The sequence below is a fragment of the Oculina patagonica genome, chromosome 6 (genome assembly GCF_052425735.1).
Source record: "Oculina patagonica isolate OP01 chromosome 6, crgOcupat, whole genome shotgun sequence".
NCBI lineage: Eukaryota > Metazoa > Cnidaria > Anthozoa > Scleractinia > Oculinidae > Oculina > Oculina patagonica.
In genome coordinates this window covers 3,949,705-3,965,266 of record NC_135763.1, presented here as the reverse complement: position 1 = coordinate 3,965,266, position 15,562 = coordinate 3,949,705, and the positions used below count along the sequence as shown (strand labels likewise).

General features: G+C 40.8%; 1 protein-coding gene across 1 annotated transcript; it reads right to left on the bottom strand.

Annotated features, from left to right (window-relative positions):
* Positions 1-9,337: 9,337 nt before the first annotated feature.
* On the bottom strand, positions 9,338-11,792 carry LOC144658949 (uncharacterized). Its single transcript, XM_078519461.1, has 2 exons — positions 10,817-11,792; positions 9,338-10,507 (listed from the first exon to the last, which is right to left on the bottom strand). The coding sequence occupies exons 1-2, from the start codon at positions 11,532-11,534 to the stop codon at positions 9,969-9,971; spliced, it is 1,257 nt and encodes a 418-aa protein (XP_078375587.1). The 5' UTR covers positions 11,535-11,792; the 3' UTR covers positions 9,338-9,968.
* Positions 11,793-15,562: the final 3,770 nt, after the last annotated feature.

Here is a 15,562-nt window from a genome sequence, read left to right as displayed (position 1 = left end):
GTAACGTCAAAAATAACTTCTATTCTTACTGCATACATAATTAGCCCGTTACGCGGGAATGGCTTAAGTTCGTTAAATTCCGGCGTGTTGTATCTGCGCACTAGTAGCATGATGCATTGCGACCTTCGCTTCAAATATCACAGTTTCAGTCGCCTCGTGGCCAGTTCAACGGAGTTCAGTGAAGTGACGTTTCAAAGTTTCTTTGCGTATGACCGCCACCAGCCCGTCTTGGCCGACGCTGAACCAGCTTTGCCGGCGGCCCCGCTGTAGTTGCTCCTGCCCCCGTGGTCGAACAAGAGGTACTTTTTTAGTTCCGTTCTTCATTTTCCGTCTTGTTAGGTTTTGGCATCGCGGGCTGAGCCACGTTTTTGTCGTTTCCTTTGCTTATTCCGTTCCCACGTGCTTTCATGTCTGGCTTATTTTTCAAATGGTGTTTACTGCTCGCCACTTTCGGGTTAGGGATTTCATGCGGTTTGTGTCCGGGGAATTTAGCTTTTGGCCCGCTTCACCTTTCTTGGTTTGATTTTCCATTTTTATCGTTATTTTATTCTTGGTACATGCGGCGCTATTGCCTTTTGTTTTTTTTACCAATTATTGGTCATATTGTGTTATTAGTTCGCTGCTTGTCAGCTTTTACCCTCATGGGGCACGTTCTTTCATTTGGAATCGCTTTTTTGCATATTTTTGTTTTTTAATTTTCTTCGTTTGGGTTTATTTGTCTCGTATTTCGTGTTTGCCCTTCTGTTGCGGTTTAAATGTCCATGTTTTCCATGAAGTCTATGTTGCTATCCCTTGGCGAGCGCGTGGGACCTGGGGAACTGCAAATTTGCCCTCAAAAGTCAGCGGTCTTGAGCCTTTGTATAATGTTTTAATGTTTTAAGTTTTATACATTTGTATGGCCTGGAGAGCCGGCAGCCTGGAGAGCTGTAAAGTGTTTTGAGTATGGCCTGGAGAGCCAACAGCCTGTAGAGCTGTGAAATGTTTTTTGAGTAGGGCCTTGAGAGCCAGCAGCCTGGAGAGCTGTAAAATGTTTTTTGAGTATGGCCTAGAGAGCCAACAGCCTGGAGAGCTGTGAAATGTTTTTTGAGTATGGCCTAGAGAGCCAACAGCCTGGAGAGCTGTGAAATGTTTTTTGAGTATGGCCTAGAGAGCAAGCAACCTGGATAGCTGTGAAATGTTTTTTGAGTATGGCCTGGAGAGCTGTGAAATGTTTTTTTTTTTTTTGTACGGCCCGGAGAGCCGGCAGTCCGAAGAGCTGTGAAATAGATTTTAAGTTCGCTAGGTTTGTATGGCCTGAAGAACCAACAGCCTGGAGGGCTGTGAATTTCTGACTCAGTTCGCTATGCTTGCATGGCCTGGAGAGCTGACTGCCCGGAGAGCTGTGGCACAATTAAGTGAGTTTATTATGCTTGTACCGTCCGGAAAGCCAGGGGTTGAGAGAATTTTTAGTATACTTAGTGAGTGTTCTATGCTTGTGGTTCCAGAAGAGCCAGCGGCCAGGAGAGCCGCAGCATAGTTTTCATTGCTGTTCTTTTTCAGCAGATTATGTGGGCATCTATCGGTAACGATTCCTTCGGTACAGCATGCAACTCAGTTATTTAAAGAAATGTGCTTTTCGTCTTAAATACATATCATTTAATATTTGTTTTGACTTGTCTGTTTTTGCTTTGGGGTGGGACCTTTGCCCTGGCCCTGTTGACCTCAAGGGAACTTCTCAGTGTCTCAATTTCGGACCTAGTCCGGAGCCTGGGGTCAACAAAGGGTTCCCTTTTACTTCTTTCAGGAATTTGTTTCGGCTTCCATGAAGTTTTAGGTAAATTCTCCTTTGTTCGCCGCAAGACTCAGTGCGGCACAGTGGCACATCTCAAAGGAAACGATTCTTTCCGCTGCATTCCACAGGGAGCCCCTCCCTGGCCCCTTGCCTCCTCCCGAGCGAGTAGCGTCTCGCCCAGGTTTAGGTAATCTGGCTCGTTTGCGCTTGTGCGACTTGAGACCCTCGAGGAAGGTAATGTAATAACCTGACCGTTTGTCAGGACTTTTTTGAGAAATTACCTTGTGCTGAAGTTGACATTTGGAAGTAATCAAAGTCGGAGTTCGCGTCGTCCGCTCCTTCAAGGAGCAGGTGTACAAGACAGGTGTACAATTCCAATTATTCCAGTCTCCCAGTTCGTCTCCGATTCCGTAATGCTACGGGTGACCACAGGGTTATGGCTGTTTGGGGCCTGATACATAGTGTGGCACCCCAGCGATTAGTCGCCCCCGCAGGGTTCCGGCCCCGAGGAAGCACCTTAAGGGTCCCCGCGTAGGTGAAAAAAAAATGCATGCATTCAGCGAGCTGTACCGGGAAAAATCTCGAAGTCAGTACTGCAAAGGATTAAAATGGCCGTCGCACTGCGTTCACAAGAAACATTTGTTTGTTGAAGAAATGGCTGAAACGTGTACCTGAAATTGAAATGATACTGAAAATGACAAAGCATAACAGACGTATCATCGAGGGACGAATCTTAAAATGTGTCATATTTTGTTACTCGCGGAACTGTTAGGCGTTTTGGACTTGTAAGTTTATTTTGAATGTTAGCCCGGAAATAACTTTGCGTGTTGTCACCACGAATAAAAAGGTCACGTGTTGGGCCTGTATTTTTTAGGTAATTTCTGGTCGCCTAATGCCTCCTAGTACCCGAACCTCAGGCTTACCATCTTATCTTTGTGAGATCACAGTATACCCATATGAATATTCAATTTTCTCCACTCATTGCTATTGTAAATATTTAAGCTTTCTAAAATCGGCTTGTTATGACTTGTACTTATTTTACCACTAGTTATTCAGTCGTTGAAACCTTGATTGTGTCACGATGAGGGATATCTCAGTTGATGGATTCGCGACGTCCTATTCACATTCCGCTCGCTCGGGGTTCTAGATTCACAATACATTGATGATCGGCACGTTTGACAGTTTTTCAGTTCTCCATTGCGGGTTAGCCGGGATCCATCTCTCGGGTGGGCCCTAGCAGCAGTTTTATTTTATTTTTTTTTTTGCTCATTAAGGCTGATATTTCAATGGTATGCGTATTGATAAACCGCAGGTGGCTTTTTCAACATGGGTGCGTTTTCTAGGATTCATATGCGACTCTGTGCGTCAAGCCTTCCTCGTCCCCGAGATGAAGAGAATCAAGTTCTCAGCGCTAAGGGAAGATATTCATTGTTCCCTTTCGTGGGCCTCAACACACTTCAACGCTTTTCAGGGAATTGGATTGTAAGTTGTCAGAAGTGCTTGGGTGCAGGTCGAGCGTCTTTTTGGGCCTCACACCTTCGACCTCGTGTCTTTGAATAACAATAGTCAACCCAACAGGGCAGGCCACTGCTTGTCCCACTTTACACCTTGTGCAGCTACGGTTTTTAGCGGCATCAACGTTTTTGCGAAGTCTCTGCCGTCGGAGCCCAACTTGTTTGCATTCCCGCCGTTTGTTTTAACAGCGCCTCTTTTAAATGCATGCCTGAGCACAGGGAACCCAAACGCTGTATTAGTTATTCATAATCTTAATATAAAAATGTTCTTATTTACCTGCGTTCCTGTGTTTTTTTACCAGTTTTGGGGGCGATTTGAATCAGAGCGAAAGCGGTTTACGTTGCGAGTTTTAAACGGTAATCGATCTGTCGCAATGTTAATACGACGCGCCTCAAGTTTCAATTGTTATTAACTCAAGTTACTAACACCATTAACTATTACATCTCCTCGCTGGGAGTTTCGTGTTTCAATTTAATGGTCACGAGAAGAGAAGAGAGACTCGCAACGTAAACCGCTTTCGCTCTGATTCAAATCGCCCCCAAAACTGGTAAAAAACACAGGAACGCAGGTAAATAAGAACATTTTTATATTAAGATTATGAAAACTAATACAGCGTTTGGGTTCCCTGTGGAAAAACAAAAGAGTCTGTCATGAGAACAAAAGAACCGCTTTGATGATGAACATACACTCTGCAATAAAATCACTTCCGGTCAAGTCAAGTGTAGTCACAGATCGGACGAAAAGCCGCATTATAAAACAACCCAAAACTAATCGGGAAATAGGGAGTCGAAACAAACAAAACAGACTGCACATGATTATTTAACTTTTATTTATCCGATCTGTAAAGTTTTGGCAGATTTTGTTGAGAAACAAGAGAATTACGCCTCGAATTCAAGCTACCCTGATTTTTAGTTTCATCCCTTGTCTCCTTCTCTCTTCTCTCCCGCGAGGGGAGTTAATAGTTCATAATAACAGTTAAAGTAAAACGTCGTATTGACATTGCGACAGATCGATTACCGTTTAAAACTCGCAACATAAACCAGGCATAACTAATCGATGACATCAATGACATCCATGAAATCAATGAGTAATCAATGAGTAATCGATGGGTAATCAGTTGATTAGTCATTGATTATTGCCGATGATCAATGAGTAATCGATGACTAATCGATAGGCCACAAAATTTTTGGTCATCGATTAGTCATCGATTGCATCGATTAGTCATTGATTGCATTGATTACTCATCGATATAGTCTCGTGGTTGAAAACCGGAACTTGTAAAAGTATAACACGCTATAACAATCTAACAATATCATGGTAACAAGTGAAAAAAGTACAGGAAGTAAAAGGGCTTGCAGCTGTTCCGGTGCGTAATGTAAGTGCTTATGATGGATGTCTCCCTAAGCCGAAGCAGTTTTACTTTGCTGACAAACATCCACCGGCCAAAATCTATAACCACGTAGTCGATTCTTGTCTTCGTACTTGTTAGTTTCATTTCCAGACTGGTTGGTTTTCCTGTTCAATTGTTTTGTTATTAAATAAAGAGTTGGGTAAAGTGAAATATTGAAATATCATCTGTATTTGTGCTTAGCCCTTCACGTCTTGATATGGAAGGTTATTTGACCTTTTGTGAGGGCGTAATTTCGTCAACAAGAATGCCAGTTATAAAGCAAAATATGACTAACATAGAGAAAAAAAACACAAAAATGGTACAAGAAAGCAAGGAATGTGTCTTTTGTGTGCAGTATGATAGTTGATGAGTAATCGATGGGTCATCGATGAGTAATCAATAACATCAATAGGTAATCAATTACATCAATGAGTAATCGATGTCATCGATGAGTAATCGATAGGCCACAAAATTTTTGGGCTTCGATTACTCATCGATTACTCATTGATCATCGCCAATAATCAATGACTAATCAACTGATTACCCATCGATTACTCATTGATTACCAATTGATGTCATTGATCATCGATTAGTTATGCCTGGCATAAACCACCTTCGCTCTGATTCAAATCGCCCCCAAAACCGGTTAAAAAAAAACACAGGAACGCAGGTAAATAAGGACATTTTTATTTTAAGATTATGAATAACTAATACAGCGTTTGGGTTCCCTGTGGGCAATGTAAACAATATGTGGAATGTAAACCGGACTTAGTGACAGCTGCCTCGTCCCCAGGCGCCGATTGGCCGGACGTTGAGGCGGTAAGGCGGGAAAACAGGGAGCGCGGGGATTGATGGTTAGGGAGCGAGCCGCGGAGCGCCTGGCAGATCTTGCATTCAATATGGCGGACCAAAATGTCATCAACCCTGAAATGTGTATTAAAAACAGCAAAAGAGCCGTCTATTTAGCATTTTTACAGTACAGAGCGCCTTGGACACATCTTTTATGAAAAATATTCTTATTAAGACGACGGACTTCACCACCATTTTCGCACGCTTCATGTCCCAGCTCAGCTTGAGAAGAGCCAGGAGGAGCATACGAGGCACTCTGTGAAGTTAAAAAAGCTTTAAATCCTTTACGGCAAAGAGACGTTGAAATGTCTAATGACATTTTCCGAACTCCAAGAGAGACAGGTACTCATTTCCGTTTATCGAAGTTGTCTTGTAAATCCGAGTGCAGGAGCCCATCAACTGGAGCCTCCATACGTACTGTACCCTTGAGTCAACCCTTTCCCGTATATTTTTATTTTTAGAAACACATTTCCCGCGAAAACATTGCTCCTGTGGTCAGACCACATGCAGCGTAGCTAGGGCGACGATGTAAAAAAAAAAAAAAAATGGCGGCCAATCTCGTACGCACATTCCCTGTCTGTTTTCCTTTATAATTTTGCTTCTTTCCTGATTTTACAGCCGAGAGAGCCTGGTTTACTCGTGAATGAATAACGGTTAAAAGTTAATTAATAAACCACTTTTTGTCCTTGAAAACGAAGTTAGTTTGTCATGGCGTTGATCGGAAATATGTAATCGCTTCAGTTGCTTGTTTGAATCTTATTGATTTCTGGTTTGCACGGACTTATTACATGCAGTGTTAGACGTAAACAGTACTGTGAGATTTGACGCTGGATTTGTAAGAGCTATTCCCGAACGAAAGCAGAAATAATTTAATATGGGCCGAGCTGTGGCAAACGCGTGTTCTTTGATATGGCGACGAACACTACAAACGTGATGACTTCGATGCACATTTTGACTATCCGTATGCTCCAAGATCCAGCCAATATAAGATCATCATGCTTCGAATAAAACCTCAGGAAAATGATATGTGTTTGTTTCTTCTAAAGTTGCAACTGGAATTATGGCAGAGATCGTTGAGTCGCTGTTGCAGAGGTGAGATATTGCGCATCTTACAATTTTAAAAAAATACGCGTACAGGCCAACGGCCTGAATGTTACATCTTTCTTCGGTTAGAGACCGTGTGATCCGCTTATTTTAATCCCCGTACATTTCTTTCGCTTTGTATGTTTCCAAAGAGAACTCTATGCCTGTACTATCTAAAGCCGAATGGGTCGTTTAGCCGGAACGGCTGTTTAGATATTTTTTATTCTAATGTTTGTCTAGTGTCTTCGCCACGAAGGGTTCACAAGCTAGCGCTTGTCTGAATTATTGTCACTCAGAGTTTCGAATGCCTTGTAGGATTTGATTTGCAATGTGTTGGTACAGGCCAAAGTGCGTACCTTGTTTATAAATTTATATATACCATTGATACGTTCGTTTAGTGTGAATGTTTACAACCCAGTAAAATTTATTGTTCACAACAACGATTAGAATCGATCAACCTTTTATCAAGCTGCCTTCTTATCGGAAGAATTACACGGCAAATAATATTGACCGATCTGTTGCGCCTATCCATCCTCTTTTCAAAATATATTCGTAATTTCGCAGTTGCGAGATCGGTCTCGGCGCCTTTCGATTCGAATAATTGTTCTTACTTTTTTGACAGACCTGTACAAAACTCCGCAGCTTTTTAGTCATAGCATTACTTGATGTCTTCCTTCGAAGAAATACTGAATTTAGAGGACGACAAGGAAGAACATTCTGCAGTCTTTCCTTCTCGTTTCGCTATTGTTTTAGATATCACAGCTTGCGTAGCCACAGCGGAATGCGACAAAAGATTGACAGAGGTGCGAAATCTCCCGCGCGAGACCCCGGGAGATTAGTTCTAAAAATAAATTAATACGGGAAAGGGTTGACTCCAAGGGTTAGTATGGGAGATAAAGGCTCCAGTTGATGGGCTCCTGCCGAGTGTAAATGACAAGAAAATTAGTTATCCTTTCCATTATTGTTTTGTGTAGAATTTTTTTCGTAGAGCCCGAGAGTTAGGGCCTGTTTACATGGAGGGAGGGTGCCCCGGCAAACCGAGTTTCCCGGCTAGAAGGGATGAAACATAGCCCGCCTTTACATGCAACTCGCCTAAGCGGGGTAGTCAGCGGGCTGTCTTTTGAGCGGTCGCTAAGCACAACAAACAAGATGGCGGACAAAAGGAAGGTTTTGGCGGCAAGTTTAACTTTTTTATCACTCGTTCCGTTAGCGGCCGCTTTTCAGTGTTTAGGGCTGTTATTATGCACTCTTCTAATTGAGCGTAGTCACCAGAGGCAGTTATCATTAAAAGCTGCCTTGGAATATAACGCTGCTTTAGCTAAGCTGCGCCACGTTCGAAGGAGGGTTGTACGTCGCCGTGGAAGACCGTGGCGGTTTCCAGGCCGCACAGATCAGTGGTGGCAGAACCTGTTCAACGGTGTTTTACCTGAAGCAGAATGGAAGAAGAACTTTCGAATGGACCGGCAATCCTTCATGGAGCTTGCCGATGAATTGCGACCATACCTTCAACCCAGCAGAAGTCCACGGGGTCTGGATGTGTTATCAGTAGAGAAACAGCTTGGAATAACTTTGTACTATTTAAAGGACCAGGGTTCACTCATGATGACAGCTAATTCGTTTGGAGTGGCACTATGTACAGCCTCAGTGATTGTCCGTAAAGTTTGTGATGTGTTAGTTAACATACTGGGGCCAACCTACATAAAGTTACCTGCCACAGAGGATGAAATGAGAGAGCAGGTCAAGCACATGGAAAACAAATACGGCTTCCCTCAGGCTTTTGGTTGCGTTGACGGAACGCATATCCCAATTATGCAGCCTATTGAAAACCCTCACGATTATTTCAGTTACAAAATGAAATACACTTTGAATGTGCAGGGTACATGCAATTGGAGAGGACTGTTTATGGATGTCGATGTCCGCTGGCCAGGCAGTGTCCATGATGGCAGAGTCTTTGCAAATTCTAGAATAAACAAATTACTGAAAGAGGAAAAACTCCCTATGATGTACAAAGAATTATTACCAGGCCATGACAAAGTGCCTGTAACATTACTAGGTGACCCTGCCTATCCCTTGCTCCCTTATTGCATGAAGGAGTTTCCCAGTGCACTCAACAATGAACAGGTTATTTTCAACAATATGTTGAGAGGTGCAAGAAACCCCATAGAATGTGCTTTTGGCAGATTAAAGGCCAGGTGGCAAATTCTAAACAAGCGCATTGACATGGGACTAAAGTTTGTTCCAAACATTGTTTATGCCTGCTTCGTACTCCACAACATCTGTGAAATGAAAGGTGTGACTATTGATGACGACATTGTGGCTCAGCAGATTGCACAAGACAAACTCACCCAGCCCAACACAGGTGCAGACCATCGCTATTCCTTCAATACTGCTGAGGGAACGTATGTCAGGAATGTGATTACTGCCATGTAAAAAGAACACCTTCCACAGTGACAATATGAACACTTTATTCATTACCATAATTAATTTTCAACTCAACTTTTGTAGCTAGTCTATTCTGGAAGTATGGTGTGAGGTGCAAGGTTATTGGGGGGGGGGGGGAGCTGTTGCATTTTTATCGAAATAAAAATGCATTATCAGCCTCACTTTTTAAATTCATTCCTGCAATATGCCACAAAAAACATCAGCTCAGCCACACTTTATGACCATTTAGACAAAACTAAATTTGATTTTCTAATGAAGGCTTTGATGGAGTACTACATGAAAACAAGGAAATACAAAGGTTCTGAAACACCACTCACTCCCTATCCCACACCTCCAGAATAGGTAAATAATTATAAGCCTCAGGTTAACAGAGAGACATCACACATTTTAATGTTTATCAAAGTAGCAGTGCATGTCCCTTCGTTTGTATGCTAAAATAAGGAAATCTCTGTTATATTTATATTAAATCAACAATAGTTATATTTAAAACATTTGAAATTATTACTGTTGTATATTGAAATTTCATGTAATCATTACTGGCAATAATTTCTTATTATAAGTTGAAAAGACATGTACCATACAATATAAACAACTGGTGAGCTTAATCACTCATATTCCTTTAACACTTCAAATTTTAGGTCAATCAAAATTCTTTCTGGCTTTGTAGGTTGAGAAGAATAACATAAAAAATATTATGTATTCATCCCTAAACAAGGAGGCCATGTATTTTGTTATCTTCCCCTTGAGATCAGTAACTGTTATCACTTTAATGAATTAAAAAGCTGGCCTATGTAAGTTCCCTTTCATGAAGAAATAAAGGTTAACTGTAACAACAGATCTTGACTGAGATGTGTACTAACAATAACTACAACAGAACAGGCTAATGCTTATAAAACTACTTCACGTCAATGATCACAATTAAAAAGTGTCATCTGAGTTGGTGCCAGCAGACATATTTTGGTGAACAGCCTCTCTGTCTAAATAATTAAATGAAGTTGCATTCTGAGAAGCAGGGTGGTAATAATTATAGTTAGGCAAATAAGCTGGGGAACTGACGTACTGTGCATGTGTTTGAATAGGCTGAGGGCCTGTACCAGCCAGGGCCATAGCAATCATTTGCATGCCGGAGGAAATACCCTCCCCAAGGGAATTTAGGCAATTTGTCATTTTAGACAAATTTTCATCTAAAGATGAAGATGATCTCTGAAATGCCTCTAGCATTTGTTTTTTCATTAACACTTCTTCCTTTGCTGTATTCATGAGAACTTGGTCTCTTTGCGCTTGTGATAGGCCTTTCTCCATATGCTTGCGTTTGTTGTCAACAAGTTTGGAAATAACTTGACTTGACTTGGGTACTTGCCTTTGAAATAAAGGTGTTGGAGGGCGACTGTCGCTAGAAGATGAGGATCCGTCTTCTTTAGAACGACTTTCGGGAGATGAAAACTCGTCAAGAAGTTCTATCAAACAGAGTACATAATAAATATTAATTAAAAGAGATAAAAACAGACAACATCATCTACTAAACATGACTAAAAAACTGGTAAAAAAGTATTTAATAATTAAAATAATAAAAACTCTGAAAAGTAATCTTTCACTGTAGCCAGTATTTAATATTTATCCCCTCTCATTGATTGTCCTCTCAGGTTAGCACAAAAAATAAATAAAATAGGAAAACAAAATTTATTACCTAAAATACACACTGATATATACATGTATAATATTGTACTGAAATACTGATAATTATTACAACAGTAATACATATGTACCTTCAGTCTTTCGATTCTCAGTATCCGTCCCTTCACCAATGGTATCGCCATCAATTCCAAAAGAGAGTGAAGTTGTTGCAGGTGAGCCTCCCCATATCTCTGTTAGCAGGTCATAATTATCCTGAACAAGTTTCCCACTTCCACTCCTTGTTCCTCGGTTCACAGCATTACGATAATCTTGTCTCAAAGTCTTTAATTTCTCTTTGATCCTCTCGTATCCTTTCCTTACTCTGGCCTTTTCTTCGTCTATCGTCTTCCGGAAAGCACTGTATTCCGCGGTGTCCATGTCCTTCACTTCTGTTATTACTGTCAATTCGGCTGGTCCAAAATCTTCTGTGTTCTCGTTCGCCATACAGCGGCGTAACTCGGTGTACAAGCTTTGAAGGTCGGCTTCAAAATCTATACCGCTAAATTCGCATTTAGTTTTATATTCTTTTGTGTATTTCAGAAGAGCCTCTATTGTCTCGGGAGTCCAAGAAAACTTCCTTGCCTTCTTCTCGCTGCTGATAGAATTCGCTGAATTTGCACTTGCTTTCCTCTTTTGTGGCTTTGTTTTGGTTACACTGATTACTTCGGCTTCCTTTACGGACGTGTCCTCTGCCTGTGGTTCGCCTATTGCAATGCTCTGTTCAGATTCACAGTGATTCTGTTCAGCAGATAGCACTGGTAAGTGATGACGACGAAACAAGTCACCAGCCTTGTAATTTCGCGCCGCCATGTTTTCGCGGTCTTTCACCTCGGCTAGCCGGGTAACCCGGCACGAACCGTTTACATGGCAAAAAGCTATCCCGCCTAGAAGGGTGCCCCGGGCAAGTAGACCGAGTGCCCCGGCAAGGCGGGTTTCCCGTCTAGCATGTAAACGCTTCAATGCGTTCTCTAAAGAAACGTATGAAAAGTTGGCTCGCCCAGGGTAGCTCGGTTAGCCGGGTAACTCGGTTAGCCGGGGCACCCGCCTTCCATGTAAACAGGCCCTAAGTTGCCTTTTAGTTATTCCATGGACGCTCATTTAAGCCAGACGCGACAAAGATAATGCAACAACAGTATGAATCCATCGATACAAATAACAATTCATCTGTCTTTGGGATGTCATTTCTACTATCTCTGGTTTACTTCAATAAAATGTTAATTATCTGCTTATCAGTAATCAAGCACAACCTTTGATAGTTGTTTTATTAATTGAAAATAAAAATTACATTTAAAATGTTTGATATCATAACTGTAATTTTTTTCAATGCAATTTTTTTTATTGATTGCCAGTAGGTGACTTTTTTCCCATTAAACCACAATTTATTAAGGATAAATACACATTTTTTTGTTAAGCATTGTGGCAGTGAGTCTGCCATTTATGCTGTGAATGCAACTGAGGCAACTAAATTGTTTGGAATGTACCCTATGCCATGCCATGCAGGCTTTTAATTTGGGGGCAGGTGCAGAGAGCATTTCTGATGAATGTGACACTGTTTTCATGAAGTTTTTAGAATGGTTCATGTGCGGTATATGATTTAAGATCATCTTGAAATCTTGCTTTGTAAAAATGGAAAGATAATTTTTCTCATAAATATTTATGTATTAATATGCAAGGCTAGCATCTTTGGACATGCAAGGCCCACCATCATTCTATTCTAAATAACTCTAGTAACAAACCCCTCTTAATTTTTTATCACTCTCCTGTAATTCTTTACAAATTTAAAATAGTACATGTATTTGTAAAATTCATTACTTTTTTAGCCACTGAAAAGAAATGTTTACTTTGTGCTTGCAAATTTGGTGTCTAAAGGCCTTTGTTATGCTCCCACTGACTTGATATTAACTAATTACAAAAGGAGCTGGGGTGAACTGTACATGGAGGGTTGAAGAGGGTAGTAAATCACTTTAGAAAATCAATCAAGTTTATTTTCAGGAGAAGGTTAACTGTTATGTCTAGATCATAATCAGATGAAGGGCACCACCAACGAAATTGTCGTACAAACAGTAATCCTCAGATTATCTCATGCACAACTTATTTAAATTCACAGTAGGTTAAGGCCATGCAGGTAAAACCCTCCTGGCTAGATAACTTTTGCAAATTGAAGGGAAATGTCTGAATGGTTTTGCAAAATCAGTACTACTAAAAATATTTTTAAAAATGTAAAAAGGTATCTTTTTCTCTTACAACAGCTGTTGTCATGGGTATAAAGCAGCAGGGTAGGCAAAGCATACATTCAACATTTAAAGTGTTTTAATTGTTTTCCAAGACTGCTAGAGGCAGTGGGCTATTAGCAGACTGGGGAAAAAGTGGCAACTCCAGGTTTGCCGGTTTATTTATTTTAATCAAATTGAATATGGTTAGCCAGGAGTTGCCATGTTCACATGAAATGCATTTAAGAGTCAGTAACAAACCCTTTGATGTAAAATTGCCTGGCATCTCAATTTATTTTCCTACACTATCTCAGCCATAAACTCTTGGGCCGACAAAAATGATTTAAGTTTTGCTGTCTGTCATAGTCCAGTGTTTTGTTACCCTTAGGAATAAAGTTTTGCCACACATTCTCTAAAAACACCTACTAAAAACACTCCCTGTGACACTACAACTAGAAAAAACTATTTTTTTTTTGTTACAAGTTTGTCAAAGTCTTATCCTGCTTAAATCCTCCAAAAGAGTGACCAAAACCTTATTTCTCCTTACAGTATCAATGCATTATCAAGCAGTACAGTGACGAGAAACACACAAATTAATCAGCGGAGAGTTATTTCGATATTAACACTTGAATCAGTAAAAATAAAATTTGAGTAGGATCTGCCTCCTCTGGTCACTAACACATTAAGTGCTGAAATAAACAGAACTACGCAAAGTTGAAATTTCAATAATTGTACTTTCTGTCAAGAAAGGTAAATTATGAGGTTAACCTAGCTAGAATAAAATATCAGCACACATTATAATTGTTTATGTGTCATGTTCTCATAAGATCTCCTACGTTGGACAACATTAATTTGATAAAACACTTGTTAGCACTTGAACGGCTCTCTCTGGAGCGCTGCTTATAGACTTTATAGCTGAAGTTTAACGGCCAAGAGGTACAAATAAAAGTATACCGAAATGTAAGGAAGCTAAGCACTGCTCAGAAACGAAACAAACCAGCTCTGGCATCGATTGAAGCGAAACTTACCCTCAGTTCGAAGCTTATAAAGAAATTTAATTTTTAACGACGGCAGAGATTCTTTACCCTCCGCCATTGACGATCTTCTCGCAATCAAAGTGGGATTTTCTCTGTTCAATCTTCTGCTCAGATTTCATACCATTTCTCCGGATAAATCGCTGATTTTGAGCTAGATTTCCCGCCAACATTAGATTAAAGCAAGGGGACCCCCGCTTTGCTGAAACCAGCCTCAGTGAACGCTGAAAAGAATCGGCTCGATAGAGCAACGAAAACGATCCGAAAGGCCGTCAAAATCCCCATGTTGACAGTACTAACTTCCACGTAGCTCCCAGTGTTGATTTCTTGACCGTTAAACTTGTTAAAAGCGCTAAAACGCCTTTTGACGAGAAACCGAACATTTTTGCCAAGAAACTGAACAGGATCTGCCAGGCGTCCGCTTCCCCGTCCGCATCAGGCCCAGAACGCCAAGCGAACCGTGCACGTCAGTCCCACAACACCAAGCGAACCGTGCACGACCAAGGACGAGGACGCCTGGGGACGAGGCATTAGTGACAGTCCGTGTAAGGATCGACTGCTCAATTTGGATGAAATATTCGATTTCCTTCTAAATTTCTCCAACAAACAAGGTTGATATAAGGTAGAAGAAAACACATTTCTTTGGTTCTCGTTCTTGATAATACTCGAGATTTTGAGGCTAAAGTTATCGATACCCGAAACACACAAAACGGGCCTTTCAGCAAGTCGAAATCAGCCTAATTTTAAATGCTTGCCGCCAAGCGTATATTTAACGAACGAATACAAGAATGACACCAGTTATAGATACACTATAGTACTTGATAGAAGTGGTAAAACAAAATCAAATAATTGCAAATTTTTAAAATGAGTCTTTTAGACAAGACAATGTCCACGCCATTTGCAAGTAGCGGACGAAGGGCCGTAGCAAAAATCAAAATTTCTCAAAATTCTGACTTACTCCGAGAAAGTCTTCTATCTTTCTGAAAGTTACAAAGATAGTTTTTAAAAACATGCATGAAATAATATTTAGTGGCACACCAGAATTTGAGGAGATATAGACGGAGTAAAGTTCTAGAAATCCGGTAAACAGCCGAACTCAAATGTCACTAGCACAATTCCAATTTCGACTTCGGCTGACTTATCCACAAACGTAAATAGCCTGTTATCATAAAAAGGAGAATATTTTAAGTCTTACCTTAAAATTGCCATCGGTCTTCTTTTACGGAATCATTTCCATGGCATTACTTTTGAGATTATTTCCACTTTTCGGCCACGTTATTAAACAAATTTTGTTATGTCCAGCAGAGTTCGAATTCCTCTTGCTTGGATTGCTGCCATACTCCGCATAAATACTCTATGTTTCCTTAGTGGTCCGTGGAACGAGTGAAGGTAATCGTCTCAACATTTTTCTGGTTGACGTTTACAACAGCAGCATCAAAAGGAAGGAAGAAAATCGAGCAAGTTTGTTTTAAAAAACCAGCCGCCATGTTGGTTTCAATGCACTGCCGCTGACCGCATCAACAAATAGGCCTTATGCGTGATAACGTCATATTCTCAAAATTCACCACCAAGCCTCGTTTACGCGAATTATTAA

Coding starts and splice junctions, on each gene's coding strand:
- LOC144658949 (XM_078519461.1), bottom strand. CDS start 11,534: ATGGCGGCGCGAAATTACAAGGCTGGTGACTTGTTTCGTCGTCATCAC. Junction 10,508..10,816: donor TGAGAATCGAAAGACTGAAG/GTACATATGTAT, acceptor TCTGTTTGATAG/AACTTCTTGACGAGTTTTCA.